This window comes from Chiloscyllium plagiosum, chromosome 6, assembly GCF_004010195.1.
Source record: "Chiloscyllium plagiosum isolate BGI_BamShark_2017 chromosome 6, ASM401019v2, whole genome shotgun sequence".
NCBI classification, from domain to species: Eukaryota; Metazoa; Chordata; class Chondrichthyes; order Orectolobiformes; family Hemiscylliidae; genus Chiloscyllium; species Chiloscyllium plagiosum.
Window position 1 is genome coordinate 63,906,563 of NC_057715.1, and position 19,793 is coordinate 63,926,355.

At 39.9% G+C, this 19,793-nt stretch overlaps 1 protein-coding gene across 6 annotated transcripts in view; it reads left to right on the plus strand.

Annotated features, from left to right (window-relative positions):
- The window catches only part of LOC122550643 (neuronal PAS domain-containing protein 2-like), a 121,815-nt gene that overhangs the window by 47,877 nt on the left and 54,145 nt on the right, over positions 1–19,793 (plus strand). For all 6 annotated transcript variants that reach the window (XM_043691703.1, XM_043691707.1, XM_043691704.1 and 3 more), the window contains 4 exons: positions 3,220–3,368; positions 5,587–5,678; positions 7,534–7,623; positions 15,643–15,763. In XM_043691703.1, the coding sequence (XP_043547638.1) occupies positions 3,220–3,368; positions 5,587–5,678; positions 7,534–7,623; positions 15,643–15,763 (452 nt within the window). The remainder of the gene's footprint in view (positions 1–3,219; positions 3,369–5,586; positions 5,679–7,533; positions 7,624–15,642; positions 15,764–19,793) is intronic.

Sequence of the window (19,793 nt, forward strand, 5' to 3'; positions counted from 1 at the left end):
TTTATCCTATTGGTGAGCTGTGGGGTGGGGTCAAACTCCCTCTTTTGGTAGGTGTTTGTATCTGCAAGTAGTTGTTGTGCTTTTTGGATGTAATCAGATTTATCTAGGATGACCGTCATTCTGCCTTTATCTGCTGGTAGTATGATTATGTTCTTATCGTTTCTTAGTGATTTCAGTGCTTCCCTCTCCTTGGTGTTGAGGTTATGTGTTTGTCTTTTCCTTGTTATCAGGGGTACGATACTTTGTCTCACTGTTTGTTGTGTCTCTTCTGTCAGTCCATTGTTCCTGAGTGTGCATTCTAGTGCTGCTAGGAAGTCTGCTGTCTTGGCGTCCCTGTGGTTGTAGTTGAGTCCCTTGGCCAGTATTGTTCTTTCCGTGTCTGTGAGCTGTCTGTGGGAGAGGTTTTTAACCCAGGTGTGTGTTGTGGTGTCCTCTTTGTTGTGTGTTAGTTTGGCCATTTTTTCGTTTAGTGCCGTTTTTTTGCGGTGTGTGGTCCTGTTCTGTCCTATGGTGACAGCCTGTTCTATGGTCCGGGTCCATTCCTGATTCATGGTTTTTGAAATTAATGACTTTTGGTGCGCAATTTCTTGTCTGTATCTGTGAAGTCGGTTGTGAGCGTCTGTAATCATTATCTGGATCATCCTGAGTCCATTCTGTCTGGCTGTGTCTCTGGCTTGTGGATTGTTGACTGGTGGTCTGTATCTGACACTTGGTGGAAGGATTTGATTCTTTCGGCATTGATGCAGGAACCGGAGTTGTTCGTATGTGGCGCTTAGGCGGTTAGCGCAGGATTCCCATTTCCTGGCTTGTCGTAGCGACTCTCGCCCCTAGGTGTTCAAAGTTTGTGAGAAGATTTGTAGCTCGGGTGCTCGTTGCTATAGTTCTGTTTGCCGAGCTGGAAGTTTTTATTGCAAACGTTTCATCCCCTGTTTAGGTGACATCCTCAGTGCTTGGGAGCCTCCTGTGAAGCGCTTCTGTGGTGTTTCCTCCGGCATTTATAGTGGCCTGTCCCTGCCGCTTCCGGTTGTCAGTTTCAGCTGTCCGCTGTAGTGGCCGGTATATTGGGTCCAGGTCGATGTGCTTGTTGATGGAGTTTGTGGATGAGTGCCATGCTTCTATGAATTCCCTAGAAACCAGGGAATTCCTAGAAGCATGGCACTCATCCACAAACTCCATCAACAAACACATAGACCTGGACCCAACATACCAGCCACTACAGTGGACAGCTGAAACTGACAACCGGAAGCGGCAGGGACAGGCCACTATAAATGCCAGAGGAAACACCACAGAAGCGCTTCACAGGAGGCTCCCAAGCACTGAGGATGTCACCTGGGCAGGGGACGAAACGTTTGCAACAAAAACTTCCAGCTCGGCGAACAGAACCACAGCTGCCCTAAATCTATCATCCCGCAATTTAAAACTGTCTCCTCATGTTAGCCTTCACCATCCAAGGAAAAAAGCTTCACTGTCCACCCTTTCTAACTCTCATTATCTTATATGCCTCGATTACATCACCTCTCAACCTTCTTCTCTCCAATGAAAAGAGCCTCAGTTCCCTCAGCCTTTCCTTGTAAGACCTTCCTTCTATACCAGGCAACATTCTAGTAAATCTCCTCTGAACCCTTTCCAAAGTTTCTATATACTTCCTATATTGCGGTGACCAGAACTGTACACAATACCCCATGTGCGGCCTTACCAGTGTCTTGTACAGCTGCGGCATGATCTCGTGGCTCTGAAACTCAATCCCCCTACCAATAAATGCCAACACACCATATGCCTTCTTAACAACCCTGTCAACCTGGATGGCAACTTTCAGGGATTTATGCACCTGATCTCTCTGTTCATCTACACTGCCAAGTATTTTACCATTAGCCCAGTACTGTGAATTCTTGTTACTTCTTTCAGAGTGAACTACCTCACACCTTTCCGCCTTAAACTCCATTTGCCACTTCTCAGTCCAGCTTTGCATCTTATCTATGTTCCTCTGTAACCCTAGTCAAGTCAGCTTGATTAGAGTATCTTACCCCTTGCCAAAATCTATGAAGTTTCTCCAATATCTTGAAAAGGAAAGCATCACAATGTAATACCTGTTCTTAAGCTACACCTCCATGGTTATGTCAGAAAAATAAGACCTGGTACAGCTGCTCCTCTGTATTTAGAATGTGTGTATGAATGAGAGAGGTGAGGATTTACCCTCCATTTATTCTTATCTTTATATAGCAGATGTTATATAAATTTATATCCATTGAAGAACTTTGACTTTGGTGGGTAAAAGTAATAAGGTATTCCTGTAACTAGGTATTTATTGCTATAGTGTATTGCTTGTATTCTTCTAGTACTAAGGTTTAATTTCAGCAGCCTTAGCCTGCTGCCTGCTCTAATACAGAATCCTTTGTTAGTTGATGAATTACTTGGGTATTCCAGTAATATTGTCATATCACTGCTGTGACGTCAGCATACGTGAGAATTAAAACAAACTTACCTTTTCAGACATGCTTACACAGCTAATTAGAATGAAAAATACACTGCAGTCAGCACTGAACATTTTTGTGTCTGTGTTAGATTGAAACCTGGTACGAAGACGTCCAATTTAGAGAGAAGATTCCTATACTCGGACAGCAATAGAAACCTAAGATCATTCTGTTTAGATGATGTAGAGGCACTTCCAAAACTGCACAAAGCAGACAGTAGCCATATTCAAATATGTTAACTTTTGTTTAGAATCCAACTGAAAATTAATCTATTCTCAAAATAATAGATGTGGGGTTTGCTTTGATTTGGACAAATACATCTACATGCAGCATGGTTAATGGCTTCTAAAATAGCTCATAGTGGCAATCTGTTTCCAACAAGGATGGGATGATTCCTCCTAAAAGAACACACTAATTTTCCACAGTTAGCACATAAAAGAAAATATTGTCTGTATAGAGAAAATTATGGATGATCGTTTTACTGATAGAATGTAAACCGCAAAAAGTCACAGTTCTTGCCTTGGTTTTTATGGTTGAAACCAAGCCCTAGACTGATGACTGAATGCTACTTGGATTGCCTTTCTATCAGTCACTGGAAGCAGATATCTCCAGTTCAGGGTAACATCAACATTTCAAAGGACTTGTATGAGCAGGGGCTGGTCCTGTACTTTTTTCTTTAATGTATCTTTTATTCATATACCTTGTGTCCTATTTGATGTTGATTGTATTTTCTTATGTTTTAATTTAGGGCTTCACGTAATAAGTCTGAGAAAAAGAGACGTGATCAGTTTAATGTCCTCATCAAAGAACTCAGTGTCATGCTTCCCGGCAGTATCCGTAAGCTGGACAAGTCTACAGTGTTGCAGAAGACAATTGACTTTTTACAAAAACACAATGGTAAGATAAGCTGAGGTGAATACTTAACACATTTTAATACATTTTGAAGTCATCCCTTTTTTGCTAATTAATTGGGCACCATGTGTAATGTACACAATTTGTGGAGGTTACTGGGCCAGGTTGAATACTTGAACTGAACTGAATTAACTGGCCCCCATGAAGTGAAACCCTACCTGGGTTGAATGTCTATTTCAACCCTGAATGATTGTTGTACACCTCTTATGAAAAGGCACTAGCAAAGGATTTCCAGCATGTTGTTTGAAGCAAGAAGTCTTATTGTCTATTGAGAAAAGCCTTAAGCAAAAGAAAATAATATATTTTTAAAAATGAAATTGAAGGAGGGGAAAATATTGGCCTGGAGTTTCGTTTAGTCTACATTTTATTGGGTGCAGTTCCTATGATATGGCCTAGCTAGCACAAAAGATTTCAGAATTATAAGTTGCATTCTGCACAAGTTGAGTTTCCACAGTTTTTGGGTTACTAGAGGGAAGGCTCTAATCACAAAACTGGTTATATCCTAGGATGAATTAGTCACCATCTGGAGTTTCTCTTAATTGCACTTGTTTACAGGCCTCAAGGTACTGGTCCATTAATAGATGCATTTTAAAGGCTTTGAATGATTTTAATTTGATAATATTTCTCTGGGACTGACTGCTAAACCCCAATCAAACTTGAAAAGGGCTTTGTCTATTTTTAAATAATGTTTTTAATAATGTAAAATAAGGTTATATACAGGTGGTTGAAATGTTATTTTTGGTGATAAATCCAATTTCAACTGCCATTAATCAAAGCATTTGAAGTTACCAGTTTTTAAAAATATTTTCAGAAATACTTCTTCAGCATTGTCCAATTTTATTTCCTCACTGCAAATGAATTCAAATGGAAACCTAGGGAGTGGGAATGTGCCAGAATGACCAATTACATCCTTTGTGGGATGTCTGCCACATTGTGTCTTTCAATCTATAAGTATAGTTGTTAGGCTTTTACATTAATTTAACATTTCCATTTTTTTTCTGTATCTAAATTTAACTGGTTAGTTAACTCTTAAAGGAGTACAGTACTACAGTTTCTATTAATATAAGTAATTAGAAAGGGTTTCATGAAATAGATTTAGATTTCAATTATGACTTGAGCACCCTGCATGACTCATTCAGTGAATGTTATGATCAAACAAGAAATGATTGACTGGTTACGTATCAGACCAAATGCGAAGAACTAGGAGGTAGTAGCTCTTTAATTGCATAGGCTATAGTTATCTACAAGACTGTGTATATTATTATTGGTATGGTTTTATGTGGCAATGATAAAGTGGATATTTACTTTAAAAAAGATGAAATCTAAAGTGACTTAAAAAATACATTTCTCTTTACTATGAGCCAAATCATTCTAGTAATGGCCATCGCCAGTAGCCACTATTCCTTTCTCCTTTCCTTGCTCTGGACCTCTGCATTTCTGGGAGAAAGTGAGCACTGCAGATGCTGGAAATCAGAGTTGAGACTGTGGTGCTGGAAAAATGCAACAGGTCAAGCAGCATCCAAGGAGCAGGAGAATTGATGTTTCGGGCATAAGCCCTTCACTTGGTGATGAAGGGCTTATGCTTAAAACATCGATTCTCCTGCTCCTTGGATGTTGCCCCACCTGCTGTGCTTTTCCAGCACCACACTCTCGAGCCTGGCATTTCTAGCCCAGACCTCCAAACTGAAGTGCAAACATACTTGTTCTCGGAATCTTCCAGAACGGGATGGGTAATGGAGGCCAAGTCATGTTTTCATTTTACGGCACTAGCTGCTGTATTTGGGATTTAGAGATTTCAATGGCACATTGGCAAGCTACAGAGAACAGATGTGTCTAAAATAATTGGGTGAGGGAGGAGGATGGCAAGTTTTTGAGGGGCTAAAGTGGCAAATTAGTTGGTGAGAGGGTACAATAAAGAGTGGATGAGGGGCTTGGTTGGTAGATAAGTGGATGAAGGACCTCAGTGAAAGGTGAGAGGAGAAGGTGTAGATTGACAGTAGATGAAAGAATAAGATCTCATGACTTCATTATTTGTCTTATAACACTGAGTTTATGCTAATTGCAAGGATTTTATGCTGCCCTGCTTTTGCTGAATGATATTTTTTTGTAATACACTTAAAATATAAGAAGCAAATAATACACTAGGGCAACGTTAATGAAATTGTTACCATAAAATACTAAAGCTGAACATATTACATTTTAGAAACTTCAGCACAGAAAGAGACAAGTATCATCCAACAAAACTGGAAACCTTCATTTTTGAGCAATGAGGAATTTACACAACTGATGTTAGAGGTAACTAAGGAAAATTTACTTCAAGAATAGTACTGTATTAACTTGCTTCATGTATTTCTAACTAAACATTTGATTGAAGTGCTTAAGAATGCTTTAATTACAAATTTATCATTGGTGTGAGAATCTCTCAAACCAATGAATGATACAAGTAAAAACAGAAAGAGCTGCTGATGCTGTAAATCAGAAACAAAAGCAGAGATTGCTGGAAAAGCTCAGCAGGTCTGACAGCATATGTGAAAAGAAACCAAAGTTAACATTTCAGGTCTGGTGACCCTTCCCAGTTCTGAGGAAGGGTCACCGAACCTGAAATGTTAACATTGACTTCTCTTCACAGATGCTGACAGACCTGCTGAGCTTTTCCAGCAATCTCTGTTTTTGAACAGCACAAGTAAATTGTTGAGACCAGAAGAGGTGCTTAGGATTTCTCATCTACCCTCTTGCGGCTGTCTGGATTCAAGCTGAAATTACTGCAATATCCCATCATTCTGAGGATTGATATATGTTTGCATGACATTGTGCTGACTGCTGCAAAATATAATCTGACAACAACAGAATTGATTGTGCATTTGATTTGGGATAAGGCCATCAGTTTACAACATGTCAGCTTAGACAATAATAAATTACCAATTGAATATAATTTTGTTGAATGTGCAATTTTGAAAAGTTTTTGTTTAATAAGCAATTTCTTTACATTTTATGAATTGTATAATATCACTGTGGTCCTCAAGCCATATAAAGCTGAAGTTTCCTTTGGAGTTTGAGAACTTGATGTTGGGACCAAGTGAGAGTCCTGAACCTGTGGTCGCCAGCAATGTATCTGCCAATGCATCTTCCTGGAGTTAGTCTCCTAGTCTGTCTATTCATTCGCTGTCTTCTTAAGGACAGTGGGCTTTCGTTGCTGCAGTCCCAATTACAGGACAACAGATCAGGAGCCACAACAACCCCACCAGGAGAAGTGGACATTGTAGAGGCAGAACAGACACCACGAATGCACCTCAGTATGGAAGTGCTTTCAGAGCCATACATAAAATGCAAAAATGGTGAGGGCTGAAGTTGGTATGCTCCCTCTTTTCTGATATTCCCCCGACACTCCCCCTGCCACTCCACACACAGCCAAGAGGAAACTCCTCACGATTAATAAAGTGGGCCTCAGATGCAGCTTTCCTAGCCATTGGTTCTGTCATTAGGGCATGGAGTCTCCAAGGCCCTCTTTATCACTCCACACAAGCGGCATTGATTGAGCTGATGGCCTCCATGCAGCAAGATGCTGCTCCAGCATTGATAAGATACTGGCATCAAGGCAAAATTCAAGCTAATTGAGAGCTTAATCATTTAAATGCATTATTACTTCTTAGATGTGGACTGTCCACCTCATTCACTGCCCTACCCAGAAAAGATCTCTGATGGTGGAAATGTAAAAAGGACCTATCCCAAAAAGACTGTCCTTTATTTTCTGTGTACCTCACCCTCTACTCAACTTCTACCTACTTTCCCAATCTTTTCCAAACCCCTTACCCTCCAACCCCCTTGGGCTAAAAGAATGCAGCCTTATATTTATGCACAGGGAGAAAGTGAGGACTGCAGATGCTGAAGATCAGAGCTGAAAAATGTGTTGCTGGAAAAGCGCAGCAGGTCAGGCAGCATCCAAGGAGCAGGAGAATCGACATTTCGGGCATAAGCCCTTCTTCAGGATTGCTGAAGAAGGGCTTATGCCTGAAGCGTTGATTCTCCTGCTCCTTGGATGCTGCCTGATCTGCTGCGCTTTTCCAGCAACACATTTTTCAGCTTATATTTATGCACAGTCTGATATGTTGGAACCCACTGATGGCTAATGTTATTATTCTATTCTTTCTAGGCATTAGATGGCTTCATCATAGCTGTAACAACAGATGGGAATATCATTTATGTTTCTGATAGCATTGCACCTCTCCTTGGACATTTACCTGTGAGTAAAGTAATATAAAACTAATAAGAATGTTTTAACTCAGGTGATTTTAATGAAACATATATGATTCTGAGGGGGCTTAAATTAGAGGCTGAGAGGGAAGTCCCCCTCATGGGAGAATCCAGAACTGGGAGGTGAGGGAAGGGGTGGGGTTCAAAATAAGGGGTCTACCATTTAAGGTTGAGGTGAGGACAAATTTTGTTAATGGTTCAACCATCTTTATCCACTACCTCCCTCGGTAAGTTAAACCACCCAGTCAAAGTTAAAATCACGCAACACCAGGTTATACTCCGACAGATTTATTTGGAATCACTACCTTTCGGAGCACTGCTGCTTCATCAGGTGGTTGTGGAGTATAACATCGTAGAATACAGAATTTATAGCAAAAGTTTACAGTGTGATGTAGCTGAAATTATATAAAAAGAAAAAGACCTGGATTGTTTGTTAAGTCTCATGTTTAGATTGGGAATGTTGGTTTCAGTTCTTTCATATGTAAATTCCAGAACTTTCTTCAAGTTAAGTTCTCAAGTGAACTTTAACAATCGGTGCCATGTTGGCTCAAATAATACATTGAAGGTGTGCACTGCCCTTTGTGTGGCTTTTAAGTTCTTGAACTTACATGCAGAAGAACTGAAACCAATATGCTCATTCTAAAGATGAGAGACTTAACAAACAATCCAGGTCTTTTTAGATATATTATTTTCGTTACATCACACTGTAAACCTTTGCTATAAATTCTGTGTCCTACGACCTTATCCTCCACAACCACCTGATGGAGGAGCATGCTCTGAAAGTTACTGCTTCCATATAAACTTGTTGGACTATAACCTGATGTTGTGTGATTTTTAACTTTGTACACCCCAGTCCAACATTGGCACCTCCAAATCCTGACTACCCAGTCAAATTCACCATCAACTTAACACCTCAACTAAGAAATTTCCAATTATTAGAAGAACTTACTCAGCTTTAACCATATCATGTACAATCAAAGAGATTTATAACAAGTCTCTTCTACTTTAAATTTATGCACAAAGTTTAAATCCACTTTAAAAAACAATTGCATTTCTACTCCGATTTAAAGAAAACTGTATTCTTAATCTCATATAGTTTCTTTAGATGTCTTTGTCTCAACTTTTCAAAAAGGGAAATTCTATTAGAACACAACTCTTTCATATCTTAAGATGACTACTCTGTGTGTACGTGTGTTGCCTTATAATTGTCTCTGTGACTGGGTAAATAGGCTTTCATTGTTTGTTATTTGTCCACATAATAAGTAATATAATTTTGCTTACACTGTTTCTTTCATAAATTCTTATGGATCAATGAGTCATCCCTTCTGGCTTCTGTCACAGATGCTTGGCTACCCTCATGTTTTTCAACATTTCTTTTACTCGTTTCTTGGCACTTATTCAAATGCTGTGTATAATGCATTCTGTTTGTAATAATTTCTATTAACTTAATTAACAACTTAATTTTTGTCATTGAATTGGTCAATTCCTTTACATTTTCTTCCTTTAAGTGAACCATATTGTAATTCTGTCCCCCATTGAGCAGTGGAGGCTGGGTCATTGAGCTATATTCGAGGCCAAGCCAAATAGTTTGATTGACAGGGGATTGAAAGGATTTGGGGATAGAAAGAAAAATCATATCTAGTGCCTCAATCTGATCAGCCATGGTCTTTATGGATGGCAGAGGACAGTCAAGGACCTAATCTTGCTAGTAATTTGTATGTTCATTAAACAGATACTGCAGTAATTCAAAATTCAAATGTTGCAATGTTCATTTTAAAATACACCAGCTTGACAATTTAAGAGAACAAAATATGAAAATGTGTCATTTTTATTTTTGTATCAGATTTTAAATGCAGAAATGATATCGCAACATGGGTTTCTCAGCTTACCAAGCATCCCTTCTCAGAATTCAGAGCATATATGTAATTCTTATTGCTTAGAAGTTTACAAGATCATTATTGATAAGTAATGCAAAATAAACAAATTCACAGCAATCTTAATAAATACACATAATGCCTTTCTAATAAAGATTTGGGCAAACATCCTGCTGGTTTCTGTTTGCTTTTATAAACTAATTTCAAATTTGTGTGCTTGCTTTCAAAATTGAAGTAGTGACTGGTGATTTACATTCTCATACACTCACACATACACTCACACTCATACATACACATGCACCCACTCACAGACCTATACCCTTTAGATTAGATTAGATTAGATTACTTACAGTGTGGAAGCAGGCCCTTCGGCCCAACAAGTCCACACCGACCCGCCGAAGTGCAACCCACCCAGACCCATTCCCCTACATTTACCCCTTCATCTAACACTACGGGCAATTTAACTTGGCCAATTCACCTAACCTGCACATTTTTGGACTGTGGGAGGAAACCGGAGCATCCGGAGGAAACCCACGCAGACACGGGGAGAACGTGCAAACTCCACACAGAGAGTCGCCTGAGGCGGGAATTGAACCCGGGTCTCTGGCGCTGAGGCAGCAGTGCTAACCACTGTGCTACCGTGCCGCCCACAAACCACCTTTACATTCAAACCACCTCCCCCCCCCCCCCCCCCCCCACATACACACACAGACACCCACATAAGTTTGTGGGGTGAATTTGTACTTGCAAAATTACATCTTGTTTTACTGAAAAACTGTATAAATCCATGTAAGATTCTGTAAATCCATGTTTTAGATTAGAATCAGTCTGACCATTGTGGCACAGACACAGTCTCACACAGGGCACCTCACACCTTCAATGCATTATCAGGGCCAACATGACACCAATTATTAAAGTTCACTTGAGAATAACTTTAAAAAAGTACTGCGATTTACATATGAAAGAACTGAAACCAACATGTTCAGTACAAAAGATGAGAGGCTTAACACACAATCCAGGTCTTTTTCAGATATGTAATTTCAGTTGCATCACACTGTAAACTTCTACTATAAATTCTGTGCCTTACGATCTTATACTCCACAACCACCTGATGAAGGAGCAGCGCTCCAAAAGCTAGTGCTTCCAAATAAACCTGTTGGACTATAAGCTGGTGTTGTGTGATTTTTAAACTTTGTACACCCCAGTCCAACACCGGCATTTTATCATACTTCTCAAACTCTACATCTCGGAATAAAGGAACATAAGGAGCAGGTGTTGGCCTTTCAGCTCCTTGAGCATGTCTTCTGCAATTCATCTTCAGTTCATTTACATGCCTTTGGCTCTTACCTCTTTTCATCCTTACACAAATCTAACAATCTCAGTATCGAAAGCTCAGTACTGTTGAATCTGTGCTACAGTCCCTTCAAGACCAGTTTATTGTTTCTGATGTGCAATATCGGAAACTAAACACAGCACCCCATTGCGATTCTGGCCAAAGTTCAATACAACCAAGGCACAATGTGCTGCCTGTAATATCATAAAATTAATGTAAATCATGATGTTGTGATTGATCACATGACTCTAATGTTAGTAAGAGAGAATAATCCAGTTTAAAACCTTTCTCTTCACTCAGCTCATTCTAGAGGTAACTTCAGAGAGTGGTGTTTGAGGACCCATTATATACAGATGTACAAAGTTAAAAATCACACAACACCAGGTTAGAGTCAACAGGTTTAATTGGAAGCACACTAACTTTCGGAGCGTCGCTCCTTCATCAGGTGATAGTGGAGGGCTCCTCTACCACCTGATGAAGGAGCAACGCTCTGAAAGCTAGTGTGCTTCCAATTAAACCTGTTGGACTATAACCTGGTGTTGTGTGATTTTTAACTTGTACACCCCAGTCCAACACCAACATCTCCAAATCACGACTATACAGATGTACATAGAGGACTGTTACAAAGTTAAAGACCCTTACTTAGAGATAAGGAATAAGAAGCCTCAGGCACAGTTACGTGCAGACAACCACAGCCCATGATAATCTATCTCAATGTGCAGATTCCAGTATTGACTTAAAGCATAAGATAAAAAAAGGTGGTAGTGAGGATAAGAGCCAGGATCTGAAGTTAAAACAGAGTCCAAGGAATACAGCTGAAGAGGGAAAATTAAAAGGCAGAAAAAAACCTCCGAGGACTTTGAATATGGGGCAGGAAGTTTCCAAAGGACAGGGAAAAGAAATTTGGATGACCGCAAAGAGAAGCAAGAAACTATAATATTGGGTAGAATCAAAACATAGAATCAGAAAACTTCAACAGTAAGAGGGGAAACTAGCTTACTCACCCAGATCAGCCAGGTACAATAATTCATGGGGATTGCAACTCTCGTACACACATGACCATCATCTCAAACATTTGATAACCAGGAAGTCCCAAATGACACCAGACATAGGATCTGGGAAAAAAGACAGCTTCAGTGCTATAGAACAGCTTCAGACTTACATGCGCTTTCAAGTCAGCAGACTTTTATATGTCAAAGCTCCAACAGCAGATGTTCTGGTAACACAAAACATGAAAACGTATGACAGATTATGATGCATTGATTGAAGCATCTTACACACAATTAGTATTAGTGCAATAGAAAGGGATGATATAAATTCAGGAAATCAGATGTAGAAGCGGTTTGGATAGAGGTGAGAAATGATAAAGACAAATCACTTGTGGGAAGAGTGTGCAAATCCCCTAACAGAAACCGTACAGTATATGTATATGAAGAAACAATGGAAGCTTGTCAAAAAGACACAGTAAGCAAAAGTGAGGACTGCAGGTGCTGGAAATCAGAGTCTAGATTAGAATGGTGCTGGAAAAGGACAGCAAGTCAGGCAGCATCCAAGGAGTAGGAAAATCGACGTTTCGGGCAAAAGCCCAGTCCTGATGAAGGACTTTTGCCTGAAACGTCGATTTTATACTCCTCAGATGCTGCCTGACCTGCTGTGCTTTTCCAGCACCACTCTAATCTAGAAAGACGCAGTAGTAATTATGCAGGATTTTAATCTACATGCTTGCTGCTAATTTGTATACTTGTATACTTAACTCCAATAGACATTTATGGTATAATATGCAAGATTTAATCAGCAATTTTACCATTTCAGAAAAACAGTAGAAGCCTTTTTACTGGACTTAGATCATCTAGGAAAATGTTATGGGCACAGAGCTTGGAGGATGAATCAGTTTGAGACAGTGCAGTAGCCAGTATGAGAGATGAGAAGTTATGAGATATTCCCCAATCCTAGGAGAATTTAATGTTGGAACAGGAATCCAATTCGATACACTGACAGAAATCAGATCCATAATTAGTCAGTACTTGGGAAGACATTTGGGATTCTTCTGACGCAATGAAATGGAAAGGCACAATTGCAACTTTGTTACCCTCCCAGCCTTCCAAAATGTCAAAAGAAAAGAAATCATTGGGATTGACTACATGAGATTGTACAAGAAGTGGCTCCAAAAAAAAATCTCAATGTCAGCTGAAGAACAACTGAGGAGCTGAGTGCTATACCTGTAGCCAGTTGTGTTTCAATAATAATGAACATTAATAGCATCTCCATCACTTCAAAAATAAAGGAAGGCTCTTACAAAAGGAAACTTGCCAGAGAAATGAAAATCATACAAGAATAAGAAGTTTTAAATTTGCAAAGCAAAATGTGAAGACAGTATTTCTAAGGGATATCAAGAAGAACAGATTCTGGACTATTCCTGAAGGTACAAGGATTCAAACAAGAAGTGAAATTTGGCACAGGAATAACTTGTTAATGCTGAAAGACAGCTTGTTTTGAAGTCTGTGAAAGTCAGACCAGCTAACATAAAACTCCATGGTCCAGGAGGCACAGATTTTCATGTGCATGGGCAAATCGCCTCTAAGATTAGTCACAGAGAACAAAGTGTCACTGAAATACTAAATATAATGTGGAATCAGAATACATGTATTCATCTAGGTCACTTATAGAAAGTAGTTACAATAACTCATAATGAAAATGGGAGAGAATTTCAGGAAAAGTTTCCAAAACTTTTTAAAGCTTTAAACAAACTGAAGTGGATGTAACAACTTACTCTGCTAAAAGGTACTAAACCGATCTGCATTTACATTCCCAGGAAAATTCCTCATCCTTTGGTGGGAAAAGTAAAATCTCAGTTAGACAGATTGAAATAGTCAGGCAGGAGGCTGGAAGAACATAGCAAGGCAGGCAGTATCAGGAGATAGAAAAGTTGATGTTTCGGGTATAACGTTTCATTAGGACTCCTGATTGAAAGTAGAGCCGTAATGTCAGAGACGGAGCCAACACAGTGGTGCACAGAGTCAGTAACTGTTCCCAAGACAAGTGGAGAACTAAGATTGTGTGTGGAACTCACTCAGTTAAATTAATGGAGGCAGAAGTGCAGACCATTCAATTTCATTCGTCAATGATGATTTAGCAAAACATCTCAGAACTGGATGCTAAAGGAGGTGCTGGCAGATATCCTTAGACCAAGGTTGTTGATTGCATTTATTACACCATTTGGGTGATATTAATTCAAACCATCTGTATTTGTTTATGTTTGTTCTCAATGACTACAAAGCGAATGATTTCATTAAAATTCCAACAAGGCTACAGGAAAGGTTAGCAATGGGTTTGTTTCATTTTAGAGGAAAGATGTGTTTGGTTCTTGATGACTATTAGTCAAAATGGATTGAAGTCATATAACTTAATTCCACTACAACAGACTCAGTGATTGTAGCTCTAAAAAAGGTCTTTGAGATGAAATTTCCTTCACAGTGGACCTCAATTCATTAATAAAAGTTTAAGCAAGCTCACTTTGGAGGCAGCCATCAGCAAATTGAAAAGATGTCCACTCTATTATCAGTCAAACAGAGAGGCTAATAGAGCCATCAAATAGTCACTGATGTATAAGAATCCTGATGGAAATGAGCTCTGTCCTGTTACAGAACGATGCCATTGAATAATGAATACCTACAAGTGGACTTGTTAAAGAGAAGAAAGTTAAAAACAGATTCACCAGTTTTAAAACAAAATCTCTTAACACCAAGGGAGGGCAAAACAATTCGAGAAAAGCCACAGCAAAAAGCAACAGATGGTGCAACTTGATTTTGTCAACCTTAAAGCCAGACTGGGAGTCTAGTTAAGGGAGAGAAGGTCAGAATCTACTATTAACAGACAAACAGATCAAACTAGATGCTATATCACCAGAATGCCTGAAGAGTATGTGGGACAGCCATCCTACACTACATCAGACAGAACTCAGAATGATACAGCCATTCCAGACAGGCACAACACAATCACCCAAGAGCTGAAATAAGTGAAAGTAAACTAGTGAACTAGTGTAGATAATGAAGAGAGACATTTAGGGGATGATGTGGTATAATGCAATGTATATAAATCATGATAATATAACTGATCACATGACTCTGAATCAGTAAGGGAGAAGACTAGGGGAAAGACACTAGTCGAGAATAAGCATGTGAAGAGGCTAATGGACTAGTCTCAAGAGCTGTATTTGAAAACTTACTATGTCCATATGTAAATAAAGGAATGTTATTTACATATGGAGTTGAAGAGCCTTACTCAACAATAGGGATCAACAGCCTCAGGAACAGTGTTTGTGCTCACACCCACAGCCCAAATCACTCCAGGCTGGAATCTCCTCCAACAATTGCCTGTGCATTGATTTTTCAGTTATGCTCAACAGAATTTTAATATTCTAATCTGAAGACAACTGTAAAATATGTGTAAATGTGATCCCACCATTTATTTTCTCAAAGCATCCAAATAGTTTTTCAAGCTGTACTTTATGTCTTTGATCACTGCTCTTCTATAAATGTTTCATTTTTATCCTTCATACGATTGCTGTCAATGTATTGGCTAATAAATTATAAAGCTTTACATGATTATGAAATATTTCAAATTCTCCTGATCTTGGATTTAACATTGCCATTTTCAAACCATTAAACTTAGATATTCAGCACCATTCCACTTTCAATAAGCAAGGACATCAAGCTATCATAACAGAGTTTTCAGGATGATTTATTAACTAACAGTATTATTATACCAAAACTGACTGTGTCTTTTCTTGTCTTTCTTCTAGTCTGATGTTATCGATCAGAATTTATTAAACTTCCTCCCTGAACAGGAGCATGAAGAAATATTTAAACTGCTGTCCTCTCACACATTAGTGACAGATGCTGTTTTGCCACACTATTTAAACTGTGAGTTTCCTTGTACATAAAAGATTATGTAACCTGTTATTTTAGTATTTTAATCCCTTCAATGTGAGCGTATAGCATTTCGTAAATTAAACCTCAAACTGTACTGCAAATAAAAAAGGATGTTGAGAATGCTCATAAAGGTTATATTTAAAAAGATTAATATTCCATATGGCTGAAGATGTCACTGAAATAGAACAAGAAAGATTATGAAGAAACGTGAAGATGAAAACATTGAAATCCATTTATTGGGGTCCAGATATAAAGTGCTATTTGTCAAAAATGATACAACCATTCTAGATTAGTTTCAGAATGTTGGAAGTGAGAATATGAGAATAACCTTTTATGGTGTGAAAATAATACATAAGATGCCAACATCAGTAGAGGTAAAATAATACATAAGGAATAGTATTCAAGAAATGAAAGAAAATGCCTCGATAGTAAATGGATGAGAAGTAAAATTTTCAACCCAGAGTTAAGTACCAAATTTACATACTGCTAAATCAGAACCAGCAAAGTGCCTATGGGCTGGTTTGATGGAATTGCAGACTGGATCGTATTGCTGCTGCCAGGAGACAAATGCAATGGTTTCAGCTTTGTTGAATTTGAGCTGAAAGGCTTTAATCCCAGTCAGCACTTAACTTTTTTATAGGATTGCTCAGGAATAGCCTTAGCATAGTCAAGTGACCACAGGCCCAGAATTGGACATTCTAAATTAACCCATAGCTGGAGAAATTGGGCCTGACAGCAAATTGGCCAAACTAAATAGCAGCCATCAGCTGTCGGCTACAGAGAACAGTGGAAACTAAGATCAAAGAGTTTTCAAAGTTTGGAGAAAATCCAGTTACAACCAGCCCAATGGTTGTGTATTGAAATATCTATCAAACGTTTTGGCACCTTGACTTCCAGCCAGTGTCTGAGAATGTGCACTTTATACCTCCCCCACATAGCAATAGTGAAGGATGTTGATGGAACCCATTGGATGCTTTGAATCCCACTCATTATCCCATTGGCCAAAGGCCACAAAATATTCAGGAAGGTCAAGGGCATGGGTATAAAAATGCACAACTCGAAGCCACCTCCTTGGCAAAGACTCACAGCAAGATTCTTGGTAGAAGATGGTGTGGCAACTGGAGAAGACATGGGAGAAAATTCACGCTGACCTGAGAGACCCACCTTCATCGAAGAGAGTTAGCCCCATTTCGGAGAGGATTCCAATGGCCCAGCCCAAACACATGGATTGTTGTGGACTGTATTTTTCTTAGACAGATGGAGCTAGATAGAGTCAAAATTGTGGGGATTTGCTGACTTGGTGTTTTTAATAAGAAATATTTTGTCTATAAAATTTTGAATTGAACTATAAACTATATGAGTCCTTTTGTTCACATCACCAACAAGAACGCTTGGGTAAAGTGTTAATACATAAATTGATCCAAGTGTCCAAAGTACAAACAACAGTGGATTTGACGGCGGTGCAGAATGTTAGAATTGAGTGTCACAAGTACATATATTGAATTCAGCCTTTGTGTTTGTTGATTGTGACCGAAATAGATAACATATAAATGATGAACAGAGGGTATCCTATGTTAGAGAATTATGGAATCACTGAAAGTGTCTGAGGATATAGAGGGTGAAGCAGAAAACCTTCAGGCCTAATATTCCTTTGTCTGCTGCCAAGGGAGCACTCAGTTCCCAGAGGGTGGAGAGAAGGAAGGGAAGACAGAGTCCCATTGTGTGTGTTTCCCAACCTGATAGAATTCCAGGGCTTCCACAAAGAATTGAATTTGGATCCATACCTACAATCAAACCGAAGTAAGAGTGGGTGATCCTGTACCGTAAGCCTCAGTTTATTATGCTTCTTTATCAGGGTTTGTGAAGGGCTTATGCCCGAAACGTCAATTCTCCTGTTCCCTGGATGCTGCCTGACCTGCTGTGTTTTTCCAGCAACACATTTTCAGCTCTATCTTGACACCCCAAGCAGCTGACAGGACACTCATTACTGGACCCATCTCAGCTGGCAGCTGTTTGAAGGGTAAAGGCAGTAAGCTCAACAGGACAAAACAAATGAATGGCTAAGTGTGTTTCTTAACTACCCAGTTGATTTTCAGACTAGGCATCTGCTGGCTTCTGAGTATCAGTCATGACCCAATTGTACCACAGTTGTCACTGAGTCAGAGATTGTACCTTCATGTTCTACTCCAAATGTTACAGATTAACATTTCAGTGTGGGATGAAATGAATACTACTATGCCAAATATTATAATACAGTTTCACATCTTGATAACAGCTTTGCATCTTGTTTAGCATCCCCCCCGCCCCCATTCTATGTTTTTCACATGTCCGCCTTTTATTGCAGAATCTAGAATCATGCATCTGCCATTTTCCCTTACTGAGAAATGGTGGAAAGGGCAAATAATTAGGTGAGCTAGCATCAGGGAGATGTCCACCCCCTTCCAACCACCTCAGAAATTAATGCCTGGGCAGAAAGACCAATGGTTGGCCAAATAAAAGCCTCATCCAGATATCGGTCTGATGTGCTGTGTTCTTGGCAGGCAGGAAATGTGGCAGCCCTCCTGACTGCTAAAACAAACCAGCCTGTCTGCCAGGTTCCAGGGCAGGACTCCAATCTGGGAGGGAGTTAGAAGCATGGATTAGGGTGGAGGTGGATGGCCACTGAAAGCCATCTACCTGCCCTTGCCTCTGACCTGCAACTCCCCTCTCTCCATGATTCCTATTCTGAAGTTCCCATTCCTGGAAAGTATCTTACCTTACCAGTTGTTCCAGCAATTCAGTGTTGCTGTGCAGACAGTAGGCTTGGCCTCTGCTTGGAGTGGCTGTAAGTCCCTGATTGGTGAAGAGCTGGGTGATTACTTAAATATATGATAGGTGTCTCATTTGGAAGGCTTTCTCATTATTGATGGTCGGAGTATCCCATTCGTAATGAGCCTATCTCTACACTGTAATTTAAAATTGGAAAAACCCAGCTGCGGTAGGAGGCATTTCAGCTTGTTGTGTCAATTGTGATTTTCTGAGGGAGCAATACACTTGACTCTGTGCTCTCTGGTCTTTTCCCTGGGATGCGCACTGAGACAAATATTGACTGTGCCCGGAAGACCAACAACTTGGTGGAAGATGCTGTTTGGTTTGCCCAAAACATGTTGGTCTTCCAATGCAAAGCGTTGGCCTTGACTGAGTGTTGCAGACTGGCACATTCCAAGATCCAGGGCTATGTGCTGAGGGAGGCACGGAAGCCTGGGGCAGCTGCTGGCAAAGCACAGTGAGGAAAGACCATGGCCTACGGACTTTCTGCCAAAGTACAATAGGGATCTGTTCAGTTCTCAGATAAACACACACACACACACACACTCATTGCCTCAACTGTATGCAATTAGTGTCCTGCATGAATAGGAAATGCGTTTGGTTTTTGCAAATGCAGGGAATGTCAGATTCCAATGTTTATTTTTCTTGATATGCAAAAGACTGTACAGAACTGCTTTAGTACCTGTGTATGTACATAAAGATCTTTTATGAATAAAATATATTTTTGCAAGAAAGAAAAAAATCACTCCTGAGTGCAGTTTACAAAATCCTATCTAAGGTCATCACCAACTGTGTCAGATCTACTCTGGGATCGGTGATTCACCCCGACCAAACCTGTGCTGTACCCGGCAGGAAGATCTCTGAGGGCCTCACCCTCCTCAGGGACATGATCGCCTACACAGGACAGGGGGGTGAACACCTATCTCATCAGCCTGGACCAGGAGAAGATCTTTGATGGGATATCTATACCTACATGTGCTGTCCAGAATGGGCTTTGGGGAGGGAATCCATATTTGGATCCAACTGCTCTGCACCAATATCATGAGTGCAGTCTCATTCAGTGGGTAGGAATCAGAAAGCTCCTCGATAAGATAAGGCAGGGCTGCCCATTCTCTTCTGCCTTGTTTGTGTGTTGTACGGAGCCATTTGCTGAGTCCATCAGGAAGGATACAAGCCTGAGTGGGGTGACTATTTCCAGGCAGTGGAGGCCTGC